The 22,748-nt window shown below is 42.2% G+C and overlaps 1 protein-coding gene across 1 annotated transcript; it reads right to left on the bottom strand.

Annotated features, from left to right (window-relative positions):
- Nucleotides 1–1,287: 1,287 nt before the first annotated feature.
- On the bottom strand, nt 1,288–18,047 carry CERS2 (ceramide synthase 2). Its single transcript, XM_053475126.1, has 11 exons — nt 17,955–18,047; nt 7,130–7,303; nt 6,747–6,864; nt 6,143–6,261; nt 5,772–5,829; nt 4,695–4,745; nt 4,422–4,514; nt 3,576–3,704; nt 3,280–3,386; nt 2,830–2,983; nt 1,288–2,577 (listed from the first exon to the last, which is right to left on the bottom strand). The coding sequence occupies exons 2-11, from the start codon at nt 7,300–7,302 to the stop codon at nt 2,443–2,445; spliced, it is 1,137 nt and encodes a 378-aa protein (XP_053331101.1). The 5' UTR covers nt 7,303; nt 17,955–18,047; the 3' UTR covers nt 1,288–2,442.
- Nucleotides 18,048–22,748: the final 4,701 nt, after the last annotated feature.

The following is a 22,748-nucleotide window of genomic DNA, read 5'->3' as shown; positions in this document are numbered from 1 at the left end:
AGAAATATTATAGGAACAGCTTTCAGAAAAAGTAACTTCATTGTGATTTGGCGATGAATGTTCCTGATGAAGGTAGTTTGAAGTACTGTGAGATAAGGGACAGTCCGATGTCCCAGGGAGCTAGAGTACCGCCTGGACATCGAAACGCAACCTTCACAGAGCCAGTGCTGGAGATGAGTAGAATAAATGTCTATTTTAAGAGACCACACGTTTACATGCATTAAACTGCACATCATGGGTGGAACGTCCTTTCGACGCCACCAATCCCAAGTATGATTCGTACCAGTAACCGAACGCAGCCAGTAACCACACCAATGAGAGAGCTGAAACTTTGGACACATTTCTACTTCTGTTTTTATTTTTGTACATTCAGTAGTGGATGTTAAACAGAAATTACATGTAGAAGAACAGATTAACCCCAGAGTACAGAGATCCATTTACTCTCCCTCCACATAACAGGGAGCTAAATGGGAGTTGCACACGTGCAGAACATTAATATAGCAATTAACGGAGAACATAAGTGATAAGAAGAAAAAAAAAAAGGTGCTGGTCCACCTAGGCATAGTATTAGTAATTTCTTGTATCTTTGAATGACGAAACTGTCCCCAGATTGTTATGTATATTGTAAAATTTGGCCTGACATTTATTTAGGGAACACTTGTCATGAGACAAAGGCAGAAAAAGCTTCTTAAAAGTAGGTTTGATGAGGTCAGATCGGTTAAAGTTTAAACGCAACTGCCAAGTACAACAGCACCTTAAAGGGAAACTATAGAGCGTGATCCTATATATGGGGCAAATACATGTCCCTATAAACTATTCTATAATTTCTGGCTTGAGTTAACCAGGGGGAAGCTGTTTCACATTGCACATCTTACTTCCTGCTCTATGGTACAGCTACTTCCTGTTTTGGACCTTATCTCTGAAATGCCTCCCCACCCCTTATATACTTAATTGTTCGGTCAGATTACTTTAAGTCTGTGAATCTTACAGGAATAGGAGCACTTTGCTTTAATTTCCCTTTAAAAAAAATGCTCGTTTGACACTAGATGTTTATTAAAATGTAGAACATCGTAGAAACTCACATGTATTTCCCGTAAACTCTGGGGAATTATAAAACCCATGTCATAATTTAAAGCGGAAGCATCACAAGCCAGCTTAAACCTGCATTCTAGAATGCAGCACATTTATATAATTATAAAAATTAAATGTTTTGTTCTATTAGATGTTTTAGAACATTAAGCTTTACTGCAATAATAGCGTTATACGTAGTTTTGGAATCTATCATGGTTTTCTCTTGGATGTGGCAGTTCCTCTTTAAGACTTGCTCTACAATTAGATTGGTTTCAACTCAACGAAAGGATACATAAAGCCGGGTTACAATACTCATTCCAAAACCCCAAATCACATGTGATATTTATATAATCTCCAGTCAGGAGGACATCAAGGTTTCAGTGGCCTCAGAGCTTCAGAGAAAGTCCCACCACTTTCACCCCTCATATTTCACCTAAACTGGCTACTTCAGAATGCATACAATCTTTTATTTATTCTTTTGTGTCAGCATCCAATCAAACAGTGATAACAAAATTTACTTTAAAAAAAAATACATATATAACGAAAAATCTTAGGAACGGGTAGAATTGGACTTGAGAAAATGCAGAAGCAGGACGGTGGCTATCGAGGTAAGGTTGAAACTTCTAGAATAATAAATAACTCCGCCATTAATTACATTGTCCTACGGCTCATCAAGCCACCTCAACTCTGTTCCAAAGGAGCGTCGTCCCAATTGGAGAGTAGAATAGCGCTGGCCAAAGCTACTCTACTCATGAGATGCCATAAGGTGGCGGTGGCGGCAGAATATTAAACGGTTCCTCGTCCACGGTTCTCAAACACATATCGCAACCCTATTCTAAACAATGGCACGGTGAAGATACTAACAAAACAAATAGAACTATGTATCCAGATCATGTAACCCTCATATGGTGGACATTAAAACGAGGGTCATCTCCAGAGTATGGCTCTCACCTTATCGGGAAAAATAACGTATGATATTTCACACACAAAAAAACAAAAAGAGGTCTTTTGGCGTCTTCGTTCTTCTCTACAGAGAGCAGCAGGAGATATCGTAGAGTGAACAAACTTAGTCCAGTTCAAATCGTCGCAGGGAATATGATTCACATACAAATAATAACGTTTCTTACCTATTTCCGTGGCAAAAAGTGGTTCTTACAAGGAGCTTTCTGCATAATGTTTTCCTTAAAACTGTCCTCACGCAGAAGCTCACCTCTTGGACAAGCGGACATTCAAGTGGCATCCTTTTACATTCTGGCTTTACAGTAGTACGGATAAGATGTTTAGTAAGGAGAAGAACAGAGTTTGCATTTTCTTGCTCGGAAAAGGGTTTGGTGGAGGAAGCAGAAGAAGAACAACCACCTTTGGTCGAGGTCAATCAGCTTTATGGTGACCGTTCTTCAGCACGGCATGACCATTGGAAACGGCGCCGTTCTTATTGATATCTTGTTCCTCGTCTTCGTCTGGAATATCCGTTTCATCTTTGTCGCTCCGTTCATCTTGCTCAAGCTGACGACAAGATAAAAGGTTCGTCACCAGATATGTCAATCAACATGTTCCACATTTAGGACTTTATATGGACTGTTTATTGTAAGATAGACTCATGAAGAAGACATTTTAAAGTCAAGCTATAAAGAATTCCTTCCCAAATTAAACCTCACTTGGTAGATTGGATTCAGAAAATCAACGTTTCATAAATCATACACATCATGTGACCAGATCACCCAATATGGAGGATATATATATATCTATCTCTCTTACCTTCCCTGTGATAAACTTATGGGCCATGCCGAGAATGAGGTACGCCCAGAAGATGTGCAAACACTGGAGAATCCACAGCATCAGGTTAAAGAAATAATAGCCAAAGAAGGCTGGGTAGATCTCCAGCGGGTAAACCCAAGTGCAGTGTAGGATCCTGATGAAGGACACAGAATTGCTTATTACATTATACATTTTCCAGGAACGCCGGCAGAAAGAAAGGATCGTTATTACGCCTTTTCTGAACTCCTCTGACCCCACTAGCAAAGTATTTCTACGTTTTGGTGGTGTGATATGCACTATGACCACCGGGGGCGCTCCTGTACAATTAAAACAGATACGAAATGAAATATAGAAAAATACATGCAACTTTGCCCCGAAATAACCTTTTACGTATGACCCTCGTTGTGCCTCGGAACATGCGCCAGTTATGTAAATCTGCAAAAAACTCACCAGAAAGGAAGGATAATGATTCGAGTTACGATGAACACCAGAGCAAACACCACGAAGATGCTGTTACACGTCTCCTTCCATCCGGCGTAGTTAAACATCTTTGCAGACTGCAAAACACATACTAAATATATAACATGCGCATAACGCCCCTTTATCTGAATCAGGCCTTTCACGGTCATTCTATTCCATGGCTGAGGCTCGGCACAGCTCTCTCGGAGAAGACTCCCTGCGATCAAGGCAACCTTTAATGTTAAGTCTGCGTTATGAGTTTTTGGGGGGGCAGCTTGACATCTCACCTCCAGAAAGTAGTCCGAGGCATCGTGGACAGCCATGATCAGAGTTCCCACTCGGATGTAGTTTGCGCACCAGGAGAAGCTAATAAGAACGATGGTTGCTACGTGATGGATGATCTGTTCTTTAAAGTCCTGAACAGGAGGAAAAAAAAAACAACGTACATTTCAGCGACCAAAATTATTAAAGAAAGATTACTAGTTTCTGAGCAATATTAATTTGCGGACAAACAGGGAGCGATCTACTCAACTATCAAAGGTTACTTTCTGTGATCAAACAGGATAAAGATTAAGGGATCTTGAGATAATACCCAAAATAATAATGCAGACATACATATATGTATGTATGTATGTATGTATATAGACATATACGTACACAAAGAAATTATAATAATGAAAACTCACCTTGCGCTTTACATCAAAGGCTACACGGAAGGGCAGAGACCAGTAGAATCCCAATTCGATCATGGAATATATATATATAAATATATAAAAAAATATTTTGATATAGAGGCTACCATTCAAAAGTTTGGGGTCACTTAGCAATTTCCTTGCATTTGAAAGAAAAGCAAAATTTTGCCCATTAAAATAACATGAAACGGATCAGGAATCCAGCGCAGACGGGGTTAAAGCGGTAAATGACTATTGTCGCTGGAAACGGCAGATTTTTTTATGGAATACCCTTTATCACTCCCATCACTCCTGTGTTCCAATGGCCCTTTATTACTCCCATCACCAAGCTATCTCGCAATTATGTTACAGCGAGAAATGTCCTCGTTTTCCATGAAAACAGCTAAATGACCCCAAACTTTTGAATGGTGGCGTGTATCAATAAAAAATATGAAAACTCACCTTGCGCTTTACATCAAAGGCTACTCGGAAGAGCAGAGACCAGTAGAATCCCAGTTCGATCATGTAATACCAGTACTGAGAAGGCAGCATGGTCTGGGGAGGGGAGAGAGAGTTAAGGCACTGGAAACTTATGTTCTGGATTAATACCCCGATTCCCACCTGTCCTATCAGTAAGAACCTTTATGAAACACTAGCTTGTTTTATATGCTTGAGAAAGACCTAACAAGGGGGGAACGTGTCTTCTGGGGTAGAGAAGACTTCAGCTGCCATTACCTGCTTGGGGAAATCTCTCCAGACTTCTCGGAGATCATGAAACCAAGGCTTCTGCAGGATAGAAAGTGAAAACACGCTGTAACAAACCGTGACTCAGAATATGGCGTTAATAGAACAAACGGTTGTACATGGTAAAAGCAAACGCTAGACCGTTCTTGAGGTATGTCACATGTTGGCCCTGTAACGTATGCTGCGGGACTCAACCTAGGGCTGTCAACAAATTATTGTTCCTCAGAAGCTGGAGAGCAACTTGAAGACAACTCTGAGAAAGGGCATGGAGGTCTTTAAGGACTTGGTTATCTTCCCCAGTCAATTCAGCAACATTTTCATCGCTTTGCTTGGGAGGAGAAGAAGAAGAACCAGAACAGCAAAGACTGAACTGGATAGAGAGTCAGGGGAGCAAAAGACTAATGTGTCCAGAACATGGACATCAAGAAGTCCATTGTTTACAGCGATTGTCTACAAGATTGTGAGATATTTCTAATGTAATGCTCTTTCTTTAATTTCTGGCTCTAGGAGGTCTACACAATTTGAACAAACCAGGACATCTAAATATGGGTCATTCTAGAACACAACTAAGTCAGGAGTTAAGAGAAACCCGGCAATCATCCCGTGTGGCATCTTCGCTCATCCTGAAATGCAAATGAACGATGGCTCGGAACCTTATGGTTTTGCATATTAGTTTGGCTCATAATCAAAGGGCGGCGCGGTGGAGCTACACCTATCCTGTCTTCTGCGGTTTGATGTACACAAATGTGAGATTCTCTTTCCGAGTGATTCGTAGAACAGAAATAGATGTATGCTTAGTAGGTCTGTCTCTTTTGTGAGAAGAGGGTAGAAACATCTCATCACCCATTTCTCCTGCTGTAAAGACTTAAACCTTAATCAGTCGTTGGTCTCGTCTTAGATTCTGGTGTCTTGGACACCATATTTATAGATTATGGCCTCTTGTCCTAACATTTTCTCCTGATACAATCATCTCTCCTGTACTCGGTTAAAGTGGGTTGCCGTTGCAAGGTTTCTCAAATGAGGCTTCCTGCCAGCAAAATGCAAAAAAAAAAAAAAACGGGTACTTACGTCTACGAGGACCGCCATGCCAGCAATGAAAGCAATAAGATAAAACGTGAATCTCCAACTGTAAAAGAAGGCAGATTGTGCCGATTGGCCAGGAGTTGACAAAGCGCCAACAAGGCAACTTAGCAGCCAAAGTAGATCACGGTTCCTTATTCCCGACCATTAAAAGGGAACCGTCACACATTATAGTATAACAAACTTAATTTATTAAAATATTTATAGGCGTGTCGTAGCTTTTAAACCAAATATGTGCATACGGGTTCTAGGTACTCCTACGGAACCAGGTTCAACCAAGTCGCAGAACCAAATATAAGAAGTATGAACTTGGAAAGAGAAAGAACCCAACATACCAAACCCCGGGTGTCCCCCTTTACCTGGCTTCTCGGAATTTCTTCTGCAAACTAGGCCTGTCTTGGTTTCGTCGTCGTCGGAACCATCTTTCCACCTGCCGAACGGTGAAATTACTTGCTCTTGAGAGATTTTCCAAGTCAGTCTAGAAGAGAGAAACGGTTGAAGTTCAGCGGTATTCATTTACAGGCCATTTAACCCACCCCGTTTTCCTAGACCCTAAATAAACCCACATACCCCATGTCTAACGTAACACCAGAACCTCAAAGCCAAGTGTTCGTAGAAGTGACAGAATTCTACAGTTTTGTTTCATTCCTCCATGAAGGAATGAACAGGGAACCGCCATGATTTTTTTTGGGGAGCACAAAGAATCCCAGGAACTATCCATACATTCTTCACCTCTGCTGCCGGTTACTTTCATTTCGATATATTTTTGGTCGTTGACCGAATTTGGACTTCACAGCTTCCTGGATTCTTGAAAGAACTCTTGTGATATGAAATTAAATGTTTTTGTTTGTTTTTTTTTCCCTGCAGCTCTTGTGTTCTGCGTCCTCTACAATCTACTCTACGATTTTCTCTACAATAGCCTCAGATGTGTTTTTCAGTCTGAGGTTGTCTGTGGCCTCATACCTGTTTGGGATGCTTTGACGAGCTCTTGTAAAAATTTTCCAGGGCCGGGCTGGTGGCGGCTCGAAGACGGATTTTATCCTTCACACCCAGAGCCTTGGCAAGCGGGCTGGCTATGTAACTGCAAAAGAGGCAAAACGCGTTGGGGGCAAAAAGGAATAAATCTGACCCAAAGTGGGAAAGCATAAGCAGGAACATTAAGTTTTGGGACCACTTCTTCCGCCATGCAATGGGGGTCCGAGGAGGTTGTCCCTGTGGAGTGCGCGGAGGCTCCGGCCTATTGCAGAAGTAGCCTTGAAAGGGCAGGAATCACCTGGAGTTATTCATTTTTTGAGGAGACGGGGGGGGGGGCAAGGGATTGCCATGTATTATGGATCAATACTTACATTTCAAAGATGTACCTCACTATGAGGAACACAAAGGCTAGGGGGATCGTGATGTAGAGGTCCGAAGCTTTGGCGTAGACGCGGCCATCCTGGTCTTCCAGGTCGGCCCAGGTTAGATTCACGGGCAGCCATAGCCGGTGCCACCAGAAATGGTCGTAAAGTGTTTGAAGCATCCTAAAAAGAGGCGAGATCCGGTTAGAATGTAGCATTTCACTACGTCGGAATAAAAACAGACGGAGAACAGAGAACCAACCAGATCAACCGGTCCTCCCGATTCCGGAATTTCAGGTTTCACTCAGTTTTTTTTAGTCTACAGAAATTCAAAAGGAACCGGGCGGGTACAGAGCAGAAACAAAGGGAACAGGCGACAGAATCGAGCTCCGTGCCGCTTAAGCTGTCATTACACCAATACGTCCTATCTTAAAACCCAAGTGGCCCTCTTTAGGAAGACCAGTCCCTCCAAGACAAATCCTGCTGTTCCTCTTACCGTGGAGCTCAGAATGTGTGTTGGGTAAGAAGGCTCTAGATGAGCGGAACAGCCTCCCAGCAGAAGCGGGTCACATGAAAAAGCTTTGATAATGCCCCCCCCCTCCAGCCAGAGCCCTAATGTGTCCCTTTTGGCCATTTAACGTATTTATAGATGTCTTCCTTAGCCATACTTCCATGTCTTAAAATCTACTAACATCGGCGTTATACTTAAATATGAATAAAATCCAATTAAAGCAAAGTCTGTTTTCGGTATGAAGAGCCCGATCTGGATGATTGCTTTTAAGGACGCGATAAGGAAATCTATTCAAATATTACTAAATATTACTATATAAATATTACTAAATACGCAAAACACGGCCCGGACATTAAGCCTTTGGGGATCATTTAGAGGAAAACAAATATATATTTTATACGAAATTCATAAATACAAAAAACAAAATAATACGTTTTTATTATTATTTATTTATTTTATTTTTTTTTCAGAAAACCTAAACATTAAGGGAATTTTAATTATTTTTTGCTTCCACTAGAAAAAAACACCAGAAAAAAAACCAAACAAACTAAAAAAAACTAATGGAAGAACATCTGAAAATGTAATATGTTTGCAAGCAGTAGGGTTTTGCTATTTGTTGAAAGAGTTAAACTGCTAATCTGGTATTATTCTGGGGTTAAAATGTAACCAGAGGGATTACAGCATTCAGAACCAGCATTTCCAGGGTAACTGAGGCTCGGCCACAGAGCTCGCAGCCGTTCCTTTGGAGGCCGTTACTTGTTATTCCAGTTTGTGGACAAAAAAACCTTTAGAAAAATAAAGCCCTTTCAGTAACAACCTATCAGTGTCTGCTTTTTTGGTCACATGACAAATTCAATGTTCCCGGTAAAAATACTGAACGTTCCAAAATTCTACAGATTAGAGAATTATTAAAAGGTCGCAAAGCACCATAAATTGTTTTGCTTTGACTAAATTGAAATATTGGGAAGAATTTCTTGCAGATACCGTCCAAGACTTTACTGCCCTGGGCAATTAACCAAAAAAATAAAAATTCTAATTACTACATGACATCATAATGTTAATCAATATTAGAGAGATCACAACAAATGTTGCTTTTGATTTTAAAACAAATTTAACAACATTCCCTGCGTTTATAAATTTACGGCAGAACAATAAGACACGGCAAGTCAGACTCGAAACAATATGTATTCGTGTTAATCATTACATGTTACGGGGCGCAAGTGGGTGGCCTGCCAGCGCATGCCAGACTACAACTCCCATAATAAAATTTGTTAAAATCAAGTCATTAAGAATTGGCACAGTTCCCCCCGCCGCAGAGTTGAATGCTAGCCCACGGGGCACGGGCAAGGCTACGCACGGGCACAAAAACAATAAAAATGATTTAATTTATAAGTCAGGAGAAAGACTCGGCGAGCAGAGAGAGGAAACATTAAGTGGGTCCCCAGGGGCCCCCCTATTATCCCAGGCGAGCCACAGACAGCTCACACCTTGTGTTTTTATTTTAATCTGGATTAACCCTCTAAATGTCTCTGAATGATACAGAAAAAAGCTAATCTATCTGTCATCGCATGCCCAGAATTGGGTTAAATAACAGTTTGAGCACAGATAGTTGCCAACTGTCCTGAGGTTTTTCAGGACAGTCCTGGCAGAACCCCACCGGCCAGTTCATGCAGCCAATGCCTCAAAAGGCTCCGGTTCTGGGCGCCGGGCGAGCGCAGAAGCCTTACTGTATCACAATCCTGAACGCAGAGAGGAGTGCGCCAGACTCCCAGTGCTCTCTGAGAGTGATAGGAGTTGCAATATAACCCCGGAAAGGGCTCGCAGGTTTTTGAAGCGCTCTTTCGGACATATGCCAGTTTGCCCGGGGGAAAAGGTGCAAATAGTCGCCTTGGCCACGGTCCCAGACGGTTACCGTGGCAACCATGCGGGCAGCATACTTAAGAAACCGTAAAAATATTTCGCATTTTTAGAAAACTACGGGGATGGGCATGCCCAGTAAAAAGGCGGCAGACACTATTTAAAGAGACAGCGACATAACAGCATTTAAAGGGACAGTAACACGTCAACATCTCCCCCACCCCATGGCCCCCGCATAATCACTTTAGGGTTAGGATAGCCCAGTTCCCCAAGACGGCTTCATCTACCTTCCCGCTTCATTTACACAACAAGAGGTTGGCGAACTACAACTCCCATGGTGCTCAGCCAACGTTTGGCAGGTGGTAGAACTTGGCATTTGCAAAAGCCGATATAAATACATGAAATATTTTCATTGGTCGTTGCTTTACTGCATTTATAAGAAGGAGTTGAAACGCACAGACCTTTCTCGCTGCTCCTCGCCGACACGTCAATGAGAATTAAGGCTCAGAGGGGTTGTACGATGTGTGACGGTTACCGGGGCAACCAACACTCACAACGTAAGAAGCGTGTTGGAAATCTAGCCGTGGCAACGGCTTCCATATAGGGGATGATGTCACCTGTACGCATGCCGCTAACCTGCACGCAAGTAAACCCTATTTTCCGCTCGGGGCAGTCATAGCGTGGAAGTACCTGTCAGTACTACTACTACGGGGCTACGCAACTCTGGTGCTCGAGGGCCACAGAGGGGCCAGGAATTCTGTGTATTCCTGTCTGGATGGTGGAGAAACGACAATCTAGTCGTAAAGGGCACTCTGGCCGCCATATACGCCATAATGCAGAGCGGAGTGCGTGCGCACATATCACATCCGTGTATTTTCCGTGTAACATGTGAAACTTGGCAAACTACCCGCTTTCAGTGTGAAGTAATCCGGCTCGAGTTTATCATCCCACTTTAATTGTTTGAAGGAGTCCTGCTCAGAACAGGTAAATCCAGTTTATTCTACAGAACACCGCTCCAGTTTATTATACTTCAACTCCCAACAATACACGCTAATCCCAGCTCCTCATTCACATGTAACGCGACCGAAAGGAAGCCGGTCAAAAACGAGGGATGGAAAAAAGGAGAAAAAAACCACAAACACACAAAAAGTGCTTTGTATGTTCTGTTTTTCACGCTCATTATGTAACACTGTGAAGGTGAGGTTTCCCATAATTCTGCTTGCATGGTTAAGGTTTTGATAAGTTTTATCGGGAAGGTATTGGGTGCTGGGACAGTACAAGGTCTGCATGATAACACATGGGGAGGAAAAAGCTATCTTTAACCTTCAGTCTATGCAGAAATGAAAGTGTTAAATGTGCTGGGGGAAAATAAATGGCCATCCTTGAGTGCGTGGCTTCCCAATAGATTTAACCAATTATTATTAAAAAAAAAGGCGCTTTTTAATTAGCGAGACAGCTGTTTAGAGATTAATGAGACCGCGGTGGCGCAGGAATCGACGAGGGATTGCGAAACATTCATGGTATGGGTGGGGTAGAGGGAAGTCTGGTTCCCTACCCATACCCTGACCGGGGGTGAACACCTCAAAGGCTACGCCCGTTACTTTTATTCCCATAGTCTGAGCAACGATACTTACTAACTGCCCCGAAACTGGGACACCAAACCGCACACAATGTTATCAGCGAGCACAGTACTGCATCATCGCTATGACATCACACCACATTCTACAAGCAAATTGCCGTTTTCGACATACCCTGCCTTTATTACGGGCACTGCGCATGCACAGAAGCCAGAGGCCTCATTAATCGGGGCTCTGCGGCAGACAAAAGTTATTTTTAGGGACTCTACCCCGCAACTAACCGGACCATGATCCCAACTGCCCACCAAAGCTACACAGCGGGGCATCTACCTGGCACTGAGCATGGTTTAGTGAATAAGCCCCAATATAAGACACCTATTTCCTTCGTGTGAATAAGCGCTGCCAGCCGGAGCGGCCTCGGTTGAGTAACACTTTACGCTCCATTACAAAAGCCCAACTACCTGGCAAAGCCCATCATTAGTAGGAATCTAAATAAAATTATACTTCTGCTGCGCCCCGGCCACAAAGTCACGTGGCTGACCACGAAGGTTGCGACACGAGTTATAAATATATATCATATGCAACCGCCGGGGAGGACTGAGAAGTCAAACGTCCCAAAATGCATTTGGCAGACAAGCTATAAATACACTTAAGATTCACCAGAAGAGGTTTACGTAGAAAATGGAAGGAGAAAGGATCCAGTCCGGGAGTTAAAGGGACACTTCGGCGTCCCGGGGAGCCCTGGAGCCCTTTAAACAAATCACGCATATGAGAGTCTAGGCTCGTTAATAGGAAACTCTTTTAATGTAAAGGAAGTGACGCTTTACTGAGAGGGTGGTTGATAAATGGAACAGCCTTCCAGCAGAAGTGGTAGAGGGTAATACAGTGAAGGAATTTTAACATACACGGGTTAGACATATGGCTCCTGAATGTAGCTCCAAATCCCAACCAGGAATTCTTCATTAGCCTTATATACCTGCTAGATTGTAAGCTCCTATGAGCAAAGCCTCCTTACTGTATGCTCCTGTCCAAATAGTAATGATAATAATGATAATAATAATCTTTCTTTTATATTGTGCCCTGGTAATTCATTGTACAGCGCTGCGGAACATGATGGCGCTATAAAATAAATGAAAAACATGCTCACTCTGTATACGGATATAATGTCCGCACAGAACCGATATTACGCTTAAAATCGAACTTTATAAAAAGGTAAAAAAAAAATATTATTTTATTATTAAGCTGTGGAAAAACTGCCCCATAGCGTAGATCGTAAAAATTTTTGTGCATTATGAGGTTTTAAGTAAAATTATAAACACGTGAACTACCTGTGACATCACAATTGGCATAATCTGTGACATCACATATACATATATATATATATATATATATATATATATATATATATACATACACATATACCCACACACACACACACACACACACACATTTATCTAAAATAAATATATCTCACACAATATAATTAAATATATATTTATTGTTTTATATAGCGCCATCATATGCCATAGCGGTGTGCAATGGTGTGTATGATATATATGTATATATAATCTACATTAATCACAAAGCAAGAACAGATCAATAGTGGATCAATCTAAGTGGAGTTTAAGTGACTGGTCTGTACTGGGGAGAGAAGCACAAAGGAATCCAGAATGTTCAGAGAGGAAGGAAGCCCGGCGGGAACATGCGCAAACACGCAGGTAACAACTGTATTTATTCACAACGTCAGTATTATGTGGCATTCTCCAAAAGAGATACAATTGCTATTGTGATTGCAAACACAGAACACTCTCACACACACACACACTGCTTCCTCGTAACCAAAACACATTATTTCCTAACAATAATATATCACAGTTCTAATATTTCACAATTACTAGCTTTTTTATATTATTCTAATTGTAATGATATGAATTAAAATTAATTATATATATATATTAAATTACAAAATACTGAGAGTAGTATTATTATTAATAGTAACAATCGACAAAAATTTAATTTACTATGAATAATAACAAATGAATAATAATAACGAATAATAATAATAATAGTACTGTTACTACTACTACTACTATTACTACTAATAATAATAATAATAATATGGAAGCCTCAATAGGACACTACAGATCACAAACATTCCTAGAGCTTCAATACACCACATGACCAGCAGATTGTCTCTATGAGAGTAATGATGAGTTGATGATGTCATAGCCCACATGGTGCATTAATCAGTGGCACTGTTTATTATAAGGGTGTTGTGAAACTTGAGCGAGAGATTGCATGTTAACTCCACACTGATAAATGTAACCCATTAAGTGCCGGTAATCTGATTAACATGCGCACGGGTCATTATTATTTATTGATATAGCGCCATCATATTCCGCAGTGCTGTACACAACAAGTAGCCCTTCACATAACAATACGAAACATTCCATCTCTTCTACTTAATGGTGTGCGTTGAAAGATTACCCGTCCGTCTTCCTCCTACGAAGCGATGGGGCAGGAGAAGAGGACCCGTGTGTGTTTTTGGCAACGCAATGCAGATTAAGTGGAGTCCATAAAAAGCTAAACAAACAGACAAAAGACGGGCGTGACCTCACAGGACACGCAAAACGACCCAATCGACCGGGAAAAAGGGGCGAAGACCACCAAAAGCACCTTTTCCTCAACAGAGGACCAAAGAGCCCACTGCTTCTTGGAGTGAAATATTAAATATAACGCCCAAGAGAGATACCATATGGGGGGAAGGGGGGCACAGGTTACACACAGTACAGGGTCTAGAGAGACTGGTTCTACTGGCCATATAATGTCATGAGTAGGGGGCAGGTTATAGTCAGTGTATAATGTAATGAGTAGGGGGCAGGTTATAGTCAGTATATAATGTAATGAGTAGGGGGCAGGTTATAGTCAGTATATAATGTAATGAGTAGGGGGGCAGGTTATGGTCAGTATATAAAGTAATGAGTAGGGGGCAGGTTATAGTCAGTATATAATGTAATGAGTAGGGGGCAGGTTATAGTCAGTATATAATGTAATGAGTAGGGGGCAGGTTATAGTCAGTATATAATGTAATGAGTAGGGGGGCAGGTTATGGTCAGTATATAATGTAATGAGTAGGGGGCAGGTTATAGTCAGTATATAATGTAATGAGTAGGGGGCAGGTTATAGTCAGTATATAATGTAATGAGTAGGGGGGCAGGTTATAGTCAGTATATAATGTAATGAGTAGGGGGGCAGGTTATAGTCAGTATATAATGTAATGAGTAGGGGGCAGGTTATAGTCAGTATATAATGTAATGAGTAGGGGGCAGGTTATAGTCAGTATATAATGTAATGAGTAGGGGGGCAGGTTATAGTCAGTATATAATGTAATGAGTAGGGGGGCAGGTTATAGTCAGTATATAATGTAATGAGTAGGGGGCAGGTTATAGTCAGTATATAATGTAATGAGTAGGGGGCAGGTTATAGTCAGTATATAATGTAATGAGTAGGGGGCAGGTTATAGTCAGTATATAATGTAATGAGTAGGGGGGGCAGGTTATAGTCAGTATATAATGTAATGAGTAGGGGCAGGTTATAGTCAGTATATAATGTAATGAGTAGGGGGGCAGGTTATAGTCAGTATATAATGTAATGAGTAGGGGGGCAGGTTATAGTCAGTATATAATGTAATGAGTAGGGGGGCAGGTTATAGTCAGTATATAACGTAATGAGTAGGGGGCAGGTTATAGTCAGTATATAATGTAATGAGTAGGGGGGCAGGTTATAGACAGTATATAATGTAATGAGTAGGGGGGGCAGGTTATAGTCAGTATATAATGTAATGAGTAGGGGCAGGTTATAGTCAGTATATAATGTAATGAGTAGGGGTCTGGTTATAGTCAGTATATAATGTAATGAGTAGGGGGCAGGTTATAGTCAGTATATAATGTAATGAGTAGGGGGCAGGTTATAGTCAGTATATAATGTAATGAGTAGGGGGCAGGTTATAGTCAGTATATAATGTAATGAGTAGGGGGGCAGGTTATAGTCAGTATATAATGTAATGAGTAGGGGGCAGGTTATAGTCAGTATATAATGTAATGAGTAGGGGGGCAGGTTATAGTCAGTATATAATGTAATGAGTAGGGGGGCAGGTTATAGTCAGTATATAATGTAATGAGTAGGGGGGCAGGTTACAGTCAGTATATAATGTAATGAGTAGGGGGGCAGGTTATAGTCAGTATATAATGTAATGAGTAGGGGGGCAGGTTATAGTCAGTATATAATGTAATGAGTAGGGGGCAGGTTATAGTCAGTATATAATGTAATGAGTAGGGGGCAGGTTATAGTCAGTATATAATGTAATGAGTAGGGGGGCAGGTTATGGTCAGTATATAATGTAATGAGTAGGGGGCAGGTTATAGTCAGTATATAATGTAATGAGTAGGGGGCAGGTTATAGTCAGTATATAATGTAATGAGTAAGGAAAAGGTTATAGTCAGTATATAATGTCATGAGTAGGGGGCAGGTTATAGTCAGTGTATAATGTAATGAGTAGGGGGCAGGTTATAGTCAGTATGTAATGTAATGAGTAGGGGGGCAGGTTATAGTCAGTATATAATGTAATGAGTAGGGGGGCAGGTTATAGTCAGTATATAATGTAATGAGTAGGGGGGCAGGTTATAGTCAGTATATAATGTAATGAGTAGGGGGCAGGTTATAGTCAGTATGTAATGTAATGAGTAGGGGGGCAGGTTATAGTCAGTATATAATATAATGAGTAGGGGGGCAGGTTATAGTCAGTATGTAATGTAATGAGTAGGGGGGCAGGTTATAGTCAGTATATAATGTAATGAGTAGGGGGCAGGTTATAGTCAGTATATAATGTCATGAGTAGGGGGCAGGTTATAGTCAGTATATAATGTAATGAGTAGGGGGGCAGGTTATAGTCAGTATGTAATGTAATGAGTAGGGGGGCAGGTTATAGTCAGTATATAATGTAATGAGTAGGGGGCAGGTTATAGTCAGTATATAATGTCATGAGTAGGGGGCAGGTTATAGTCAGTATATGATGTAATGAGTAGGGGGCAGGTTATAGTCAGTATATAATGTAATGAGTAGGGGGGCAGGTTATAGTCAGTATATAATGTAATGAGTAGGGGGCAGGTTATAGTCAGTATATGATGTAATGAGTAGGGGGCAGGTTATAGTCAGTATATAATGTAATGAGTAGGGGGGCAGGTTACAGTCAGTATATAATGTAATGAGTAGGGGGGCAGGTTATAGTCAGTATATAATGTAATGAGTAGGGGGAGGTTATAGTCAGTATATAATGTAATGAGTAGGGGGGCAGGTTATAGTCAGTATATAATGTAATGAGTAGGGGGCAGGTTATAGTCAGTATATAATGTAATGAGTAGGGGGGCAGGTTATAGTCAGTATATAATGTAATGAGTAGGGGGGCAGGTTATAGTCAGTATATAACGTAATGAGTAGGGGGCAGGTTATAGTCAGTATATAATGTAATGAGTAGGGGGCAGGTTATAGTCAGTATATAATGTAATGAGTAGGGGGGCAGGTTATGGTCAGTATATAATGTAATGAGTAGGGGGCAGGTTATAGTCAGTATATAATGTAATGAGTAGGGGGGCAGGTTATGGTCAGTATATAATGTAATGAGTAGGGGGCAGGTTATAGTCAGTATATAATGTAATGAGTAGGGGGGCAGGTTATAGTCAGTATATAACGTAATGAGTAGGGGGCAGGTTATAGTCAGTATATAATGTAATGAGTAGGGGGCAGGTTATAGTCAGTATATAATGTAATGAGTAGGGGGGCAGGTTATAGTCAGTATATAATGTAATGAGTAGGGGGGCAGGTTATAGTCAGTATATAATGTAATGAGTAGGGGGCAGGTTATAGTCAGTATATAATGTAATGAGTAGGGGGGCAGGTTATAGTCAGTATATAATGTAATGAGTAGGGGGCAGGTTATAGTCAGTATATAATGTAATGAGTAGGGGGGCAGGTTATAGTCAGTATATAATGTAATGAGTAGGGGGCAGGTTATAGTCAGTATATAATGTAATGAGTAGGGGGGCAGGTTATAGTCAGTATATAATGTAATGAGTAGGGGGCAGGTGATAGTCAGTATGTAATGTAATGAGTAGGGGGGCAGGTTATAGTCAGTATATAATGTAATGAGTAGGGGGCAGGTTATAGTCAGTATATAATGTAATGGGTAGGGGGCAGGTTATGGTCAGTATATAATGTAATGAGTAGGGGGCAGGTTATAGTCAGTATATAATGTAATGAGTAGGGGGGCAGGTTATAGTCAGTATATAATGTAATGAGTAGGGGGCAGGTTATAGTCAGTATATAATGTAATGAGTAGGGGGCAGGTTATAGTCAGTATATAATGTAATGAGTAAGGAAAAGGTTATAGTCAGTATATAATGTAATGAGTAGGGGGGCAGGTTATAGTCAGTATATAATGTAATGAGTAGGGGGCAGGTTATAGTCAGTATATAATGTAATGAGTAGGGGGGCAGGTTATGGTCAGTATATAATGTAATGAGTAGGGGGGCAGGTTATAGTCAGTATATAATGTAATGAGTAGGGGGCAGGTTATAGTCAGTATATAATGTAATGGGTAGGGGGCAGGTTATAGTCAGTATATAATGTAATGAGTAGGGGGCAGGTTATAGTCAGTATATAATGTAATGGGTAGGGGGCAGGTTATAGTCAGTATATAATGTAATGGGTAGGGGGCAGGTTAAACAGGACACTCACACCAGTAACTGCCCATTAGAAAGACCTGCCCGTCCCTCTGGACCCCATCTGGTATTAAATCACCCCCATGGCAGGCAGGAGAATCCTCTGTACTCACTTGGCAGCAGGTGTTCAGGGCTTCCTCTGCCGGTAGCCAGATCCCAAGGAAATAAGGAAGTCGCGCTGGAAGACTCTTGCGAAGTTCTCAGCTGGAGATCAGACCTTGTGACGTCGGCCTCTCCCTCCCCGCACTCAGTCCAGTCCCACTACACTCAGGACTCCCTCCCCGCACTCAGTCCACTCCCACTACACTCAGTCCACTCCCACTACACTCAGCACAAGCAGAGTCCACAGGGACCTGGCCCTCCCCAGGTTAACCCCTTCCCCCCAGTCTCTCATGGAAAGGGGTAAAAAAATAACTCAGGGCAACTTGTCTGACTCCCCCCATCCAACAGAGGGAATTGTGAGCAATACATGAAAGAAGATGCCCAGATACCCCCATACCAGGGGCTGCAGCGTGCTTTTTCCACCCCATTATTCCTAGACATGTGTAACAGGACATGAATATGATACTATATATACCGTATATAATGGGGCATCATTGCTGGCAGGCGCAGTAGCAGATACATTGTTTATTTGTTGTGTTCATAAACATTTGGCACATATTGAAACAATAAACATCTGCTTGCAGCTATGTGATTACCAGTCTTCGTCTTAGATTCAGGAGCCATGTGTCTATCCCATGCATGTTTACATTCCCTCGCTGTATTACCCTCTACCACTTCTGTCGGGAGGCTGTTCCACTTATCTACCACCCTCTCTGTAAAGTACATCCACCTCAGCTGCTGATCCTCTAGCTTTATATTGTGACCATTACAGTGGCTGCTATGGTGATAAGATCCCTTTTCAAACATTGCACCGTACTCCCTATTCGTATAAAGCCCTCAGAGGCAGCATGTCCTCAATGGGTTAGTTTAACCCCTTATTGCACGCAAACATTCTGAGCTCCAAGAAAAGAGGGGCAGAGGGGGTCTGGGACCTGAAGAGAGACTGCTCCTACTACACAGGGGCACTTGGATGCTATGTATCCTCCCCAGAAGAAGTAACATTATTCATTTACATCCCAAATACAGCGCACTCCACCACACCAATGTGCCGGGAGCTCTCATTCATTCAGCTGTCTCTTTTGCATAACGTCAAGGCCCCTCCCATTTCCCAGAAGTCCCTGAAATGGGGCGTGAGTGCCCATCTGAAGGCAAATCAGCCATTGGGTGTGTGGGCATGACACACCCACACTATTTAAAGGGATAGCCTCTCATTCCACCAGTGACGCAAAGTGCGTATTTCTCTCTTTCCCGCCTCCTGATAGGGCAGACCATCATGCATTGGGGCAAGTTTTCAATGTATGAAGGCTAGTTAGTCTGTAAGCTCTATGGGCCAGGGACCTTCTTTCCTAGTATATTTATACCTTTTCAGACCTCTCTGCACATGAGCAGAAAGAGCTCCAAGCGATTTCAATGGGCGCCATTTCCTGCCGCAGTTTCAATCAGCCAATCATTGGCAAGGACGGTTGTACTGCAGAGGAGGAGGGCAGCTGCAGGGCTGCAGCTTCCTGCTCAGGATCGGTGCCAATGGCACACTAGCCTTTAAGCCCCCTTGCAGAGGACAAAGGCCCAGCTCATATATTTGCCTTAAAGCATGTCACACATCGACTGCCCCTTTAAACGGCACGAGCCACGTGACGCCCAGCAGGATCCTGGCACAGCTGATGGCGGCAGAAACCCAAAAATATTTGTGCACAATTATAACTTTGATCAGCGGAACAAAGAGCTGCTTTCCGGAGGAGGAGGTCGGAGAGAGAATGCTTGGTGTTGTACGGAGACATCTTGGCCATGTTCCCGATCTCTAATCGTGTAGATGGAATATATTTTGTTTTTGGTAATAGGTACGTTGCAGCGCATGGATGCCCACAATGCTTTCTATGCAGTTCATAAGACTTGTGATCATGTGGGGTCCATCCTATCACACCTCCCGACCATCCCTTTCTCTGCGGGACAGTCTCGACGTTCTCCACTGTCCTGCTTTTGCAACTATTGCGGCTGAGCTGGTTAAAAATCTCTGAAAGTCTCCCCTCAATCATGGCTCCTCCCGGTGCATTGAAGCCGTGCGCCGGAATATGATGTCATAAGTCAGCGCTCTGCCCTATAGTGGTGCGAAGAACTCCGATGCATCCTGTTCCTCTCTAGCCTCCCCCACCTGCTTCCAACCCGACCGTTTGTCAGTCTCTGCATGAACGGCGTGTAAACCGGTCACGCTACACGGACGTGGGGCAGTTTAATTGCACGTTAAAGATAAAATCAACGAATAATATTTGAATTGCAAACATGAAGGTCAGAGCAGGACAGGCGACCCCCATCTCTTCTTACATGAACTTTAGGGTGTGTTATATCATGATGTTTACCCGCATTGAACCAGCCGGTACGCTTCATGAATAGCGGGCGCGGTGTTGATTTTCTTTATCAAAGAGCCCTGGCCCAGCCCGTTCAACGCAAACTTTATGAATTCTTTTTTTGGCAGGGCCGGACTGGCAAAGATAAGGCGGCCCTGGCACTTTAAGGCTGGCGGCCACCCGATGGTGTAAGTGCGACTGACGGCTGGGTATACGCCACGTGCCGGAGCGGCAGATCTGGGGCGAGTTTGTGGCGCTGTAGGCCAGTAGCCCATGGGGTATTATTTACCCTGTGCGCCAGATGACCAGTCCAGGGCCTGTGCACACGCCGGATCATTCCGATGACCGGCTTATCACGCTAACACCGCGCAAACTCTCGTACACGCGATGGTTCTAAAAGCAATTCCCCTGACAGTAAAGTGTAATGGCTTAATTACAATCCATCCAGCCGCTTTGTTTAATTATGCCACCTGCGGGGGTTCATTAAAGGGAAGTCTTTCTTCGGGATAATTAAGGCATTGCTAGAACCCGGCCCACCTATGTAATTAGCCGCGATTCGGTGAGAATACAAGCAGACTTGCAATTAGCTCATCTCTTTCACTGTATATACACGAGACGTGCCTACCGGCTCCGGAGTAACACGGAACACCGAACTATGTTTAGTAAACCAGCAGGTAAAAATGTAGCTCTGTATATCATATATATATATATAATAAATAATAAAAATAGTATATACGCTGAAAATGTTCTATATGTACAGTATATATAGAATCCATTCTATATATAGATATCACTTCTGCTGGGTGGCTTTATCACCCATCTACCACCCTCTCGGTATCTCTATCCCGTAAATAATAATTATAGTGTTTGGGTCCTGCTCATGAGCAGTTAAAAGGGTTGTAGAGATGTTTGATGCGATACACATGGAAATACATGAACAGTGTAATGAGTGAGTGAGGATTCGCTGACAGCCAGGCAAGGAAGAGTTAAACAGTCTTATAATTCCCATTAATTATTCACCAGGCGGCCAGATAAGGACAGTTTTCACATAGAGATAAAGGTACGGTTCATCATCCGGATCTACATGGCTGGGTTCCAAGTTGGGTATCGTTAGTTAAACTCGCCGGTGACCTCATAACACGATGTAAAAAACGTATTCCCAGTCACAAAAGAGCGTTTAGCTGCCCCGTAACTGGGAGAAGCATGGGAAAAAAATATGGATTTCTACCGAAAATGTCCTGAAATCTATATCATTAACTATTTTCTGCACGGCCCTGGCTCCGGGCACCCCGGTTATTGGTAATGGTGTTTGGTGAGATGATTAGCAGGGACAGATACTGTTTTACGGCTGCTGGGGTTCGGCCATCCTGCACATTGCATCCCTGTTATCAGCGGCATTTACAGTCCTGCGAGGGAACATGGAACCTTTGGCCCGTGCGTCACAGAGGGAAGAGTAATATAACAGATAGCGTATCACCGGCGCAACGAAAGAGACTAGGGAAATTCAGAAGAAGAATAATAAACGAGAACGATAATTGATAGAAGCATAGAAGAGTCTGCCAGCAGAGAGAAACGGGCCAAGTTTCTCTCTGCTGTAAAGACAAAAACCTTAATCAGTCGTTGGTCTCATCAGGAGCCGTATGCCTCTCCCATGTATGTTTAAATTCCCTCACTGTATTAACCTCTGCCACTTCTGCTGGGAGGCTGTTCCACCTATCCACCACCCCCTCAGTAAAGCAACAACGTAATATGGTAACTCCGTGATGAACCAATCCCATCTCTTTCACTCCAACCTCATTGATTGGCATTAATGATGACTGGATGCCACTTAGTGGTGAAAGTGTGAAAGTACCATAGTACGATGCAGATTGAGAACAGGGAAATTGTCTGTAGCTGTAAATGAGAGAAGACTGTTCTTAGCGAATAATAATATTATTAATAATAATCAATAATAATTCATTAATGTATTTATTGATGCACTTTAAATACACTATTTCAAAATATGTATTCTGCTGAATTGCCACTAGAGGGAGCTGGCGCTCACTACTTTTTAGTACCAGGAAATCCAATACATTGATTAACTTAATCTTAATAGTTTTTTCTCCAGCTTTTATTTACTATTCCCTGGAGGTTTGAACTCAAATAATAGAGTAATCCGAGTATAGATAAGATAATTTTTCTTATATCCATTATATAAATTCTCTTAAGAATTTCAACTTCAAAGCCTGGTGCATTATAGATACCGCCCAATCCTGTTTCGTTTGACACATCAGATTACTAGACTTTAGTTATTTAAGGACAACACAGAATTTAGTAACAAAAAAACTTTTCGATACACTCATATTACAGAATTTCTTGACACTATGTATACATACACATTATTCTAAAAGAGGTCTCACAAACTATACGTTTCCCTCCTATACTGCCTGACGTTCTACCTACCTACCTACACAGTGAACACAT

Source organism: Spea bombifrons, chromosome 9 (assembly GCF_027358695.1).
Source record: "Spea bombifrons isolate aSpeBom1 chromosome 9, aSpeBom1.2.pri, whole genome shotgun sequence".
NCBI classification, from domain to species: domain Eukaryota; kingdom Metazoa; phylum Chordata; class Amphibia; order Anura; family Pelobatidae; genus Spea; species Spea bombifrons.
Note: the sequence above shows the minus strand (reverse complement) of the source record. Positions and strands in the feature narration are given on the sequence as shown.

Excerpts from the sequence above, each read along its gene's own strand:
- CERS2 (XM_053475126.1), bottom strand. The coding sequence starts at position 7,302 with ATGCTTCAAACACTTTACGACCATTTCTGGTGGCACCGGCTATGGCTG. Across the intron at positions 4,746-5,771 it reads GCATGGCGGTCCTCGTAGAC|AAGCCTTGGTTTCATGATCT; the intron begins GTAAGTACCCGT and ends TCTATCCTGCAG. Across the intron at positions 2,578-2,829 it reads ATAAGTTTATCACAGGGAAG|CTTGAGCAAGATGAACGGAG; the intron begins GTAAGAGAGATA and ends TCTTGTCGTCAG.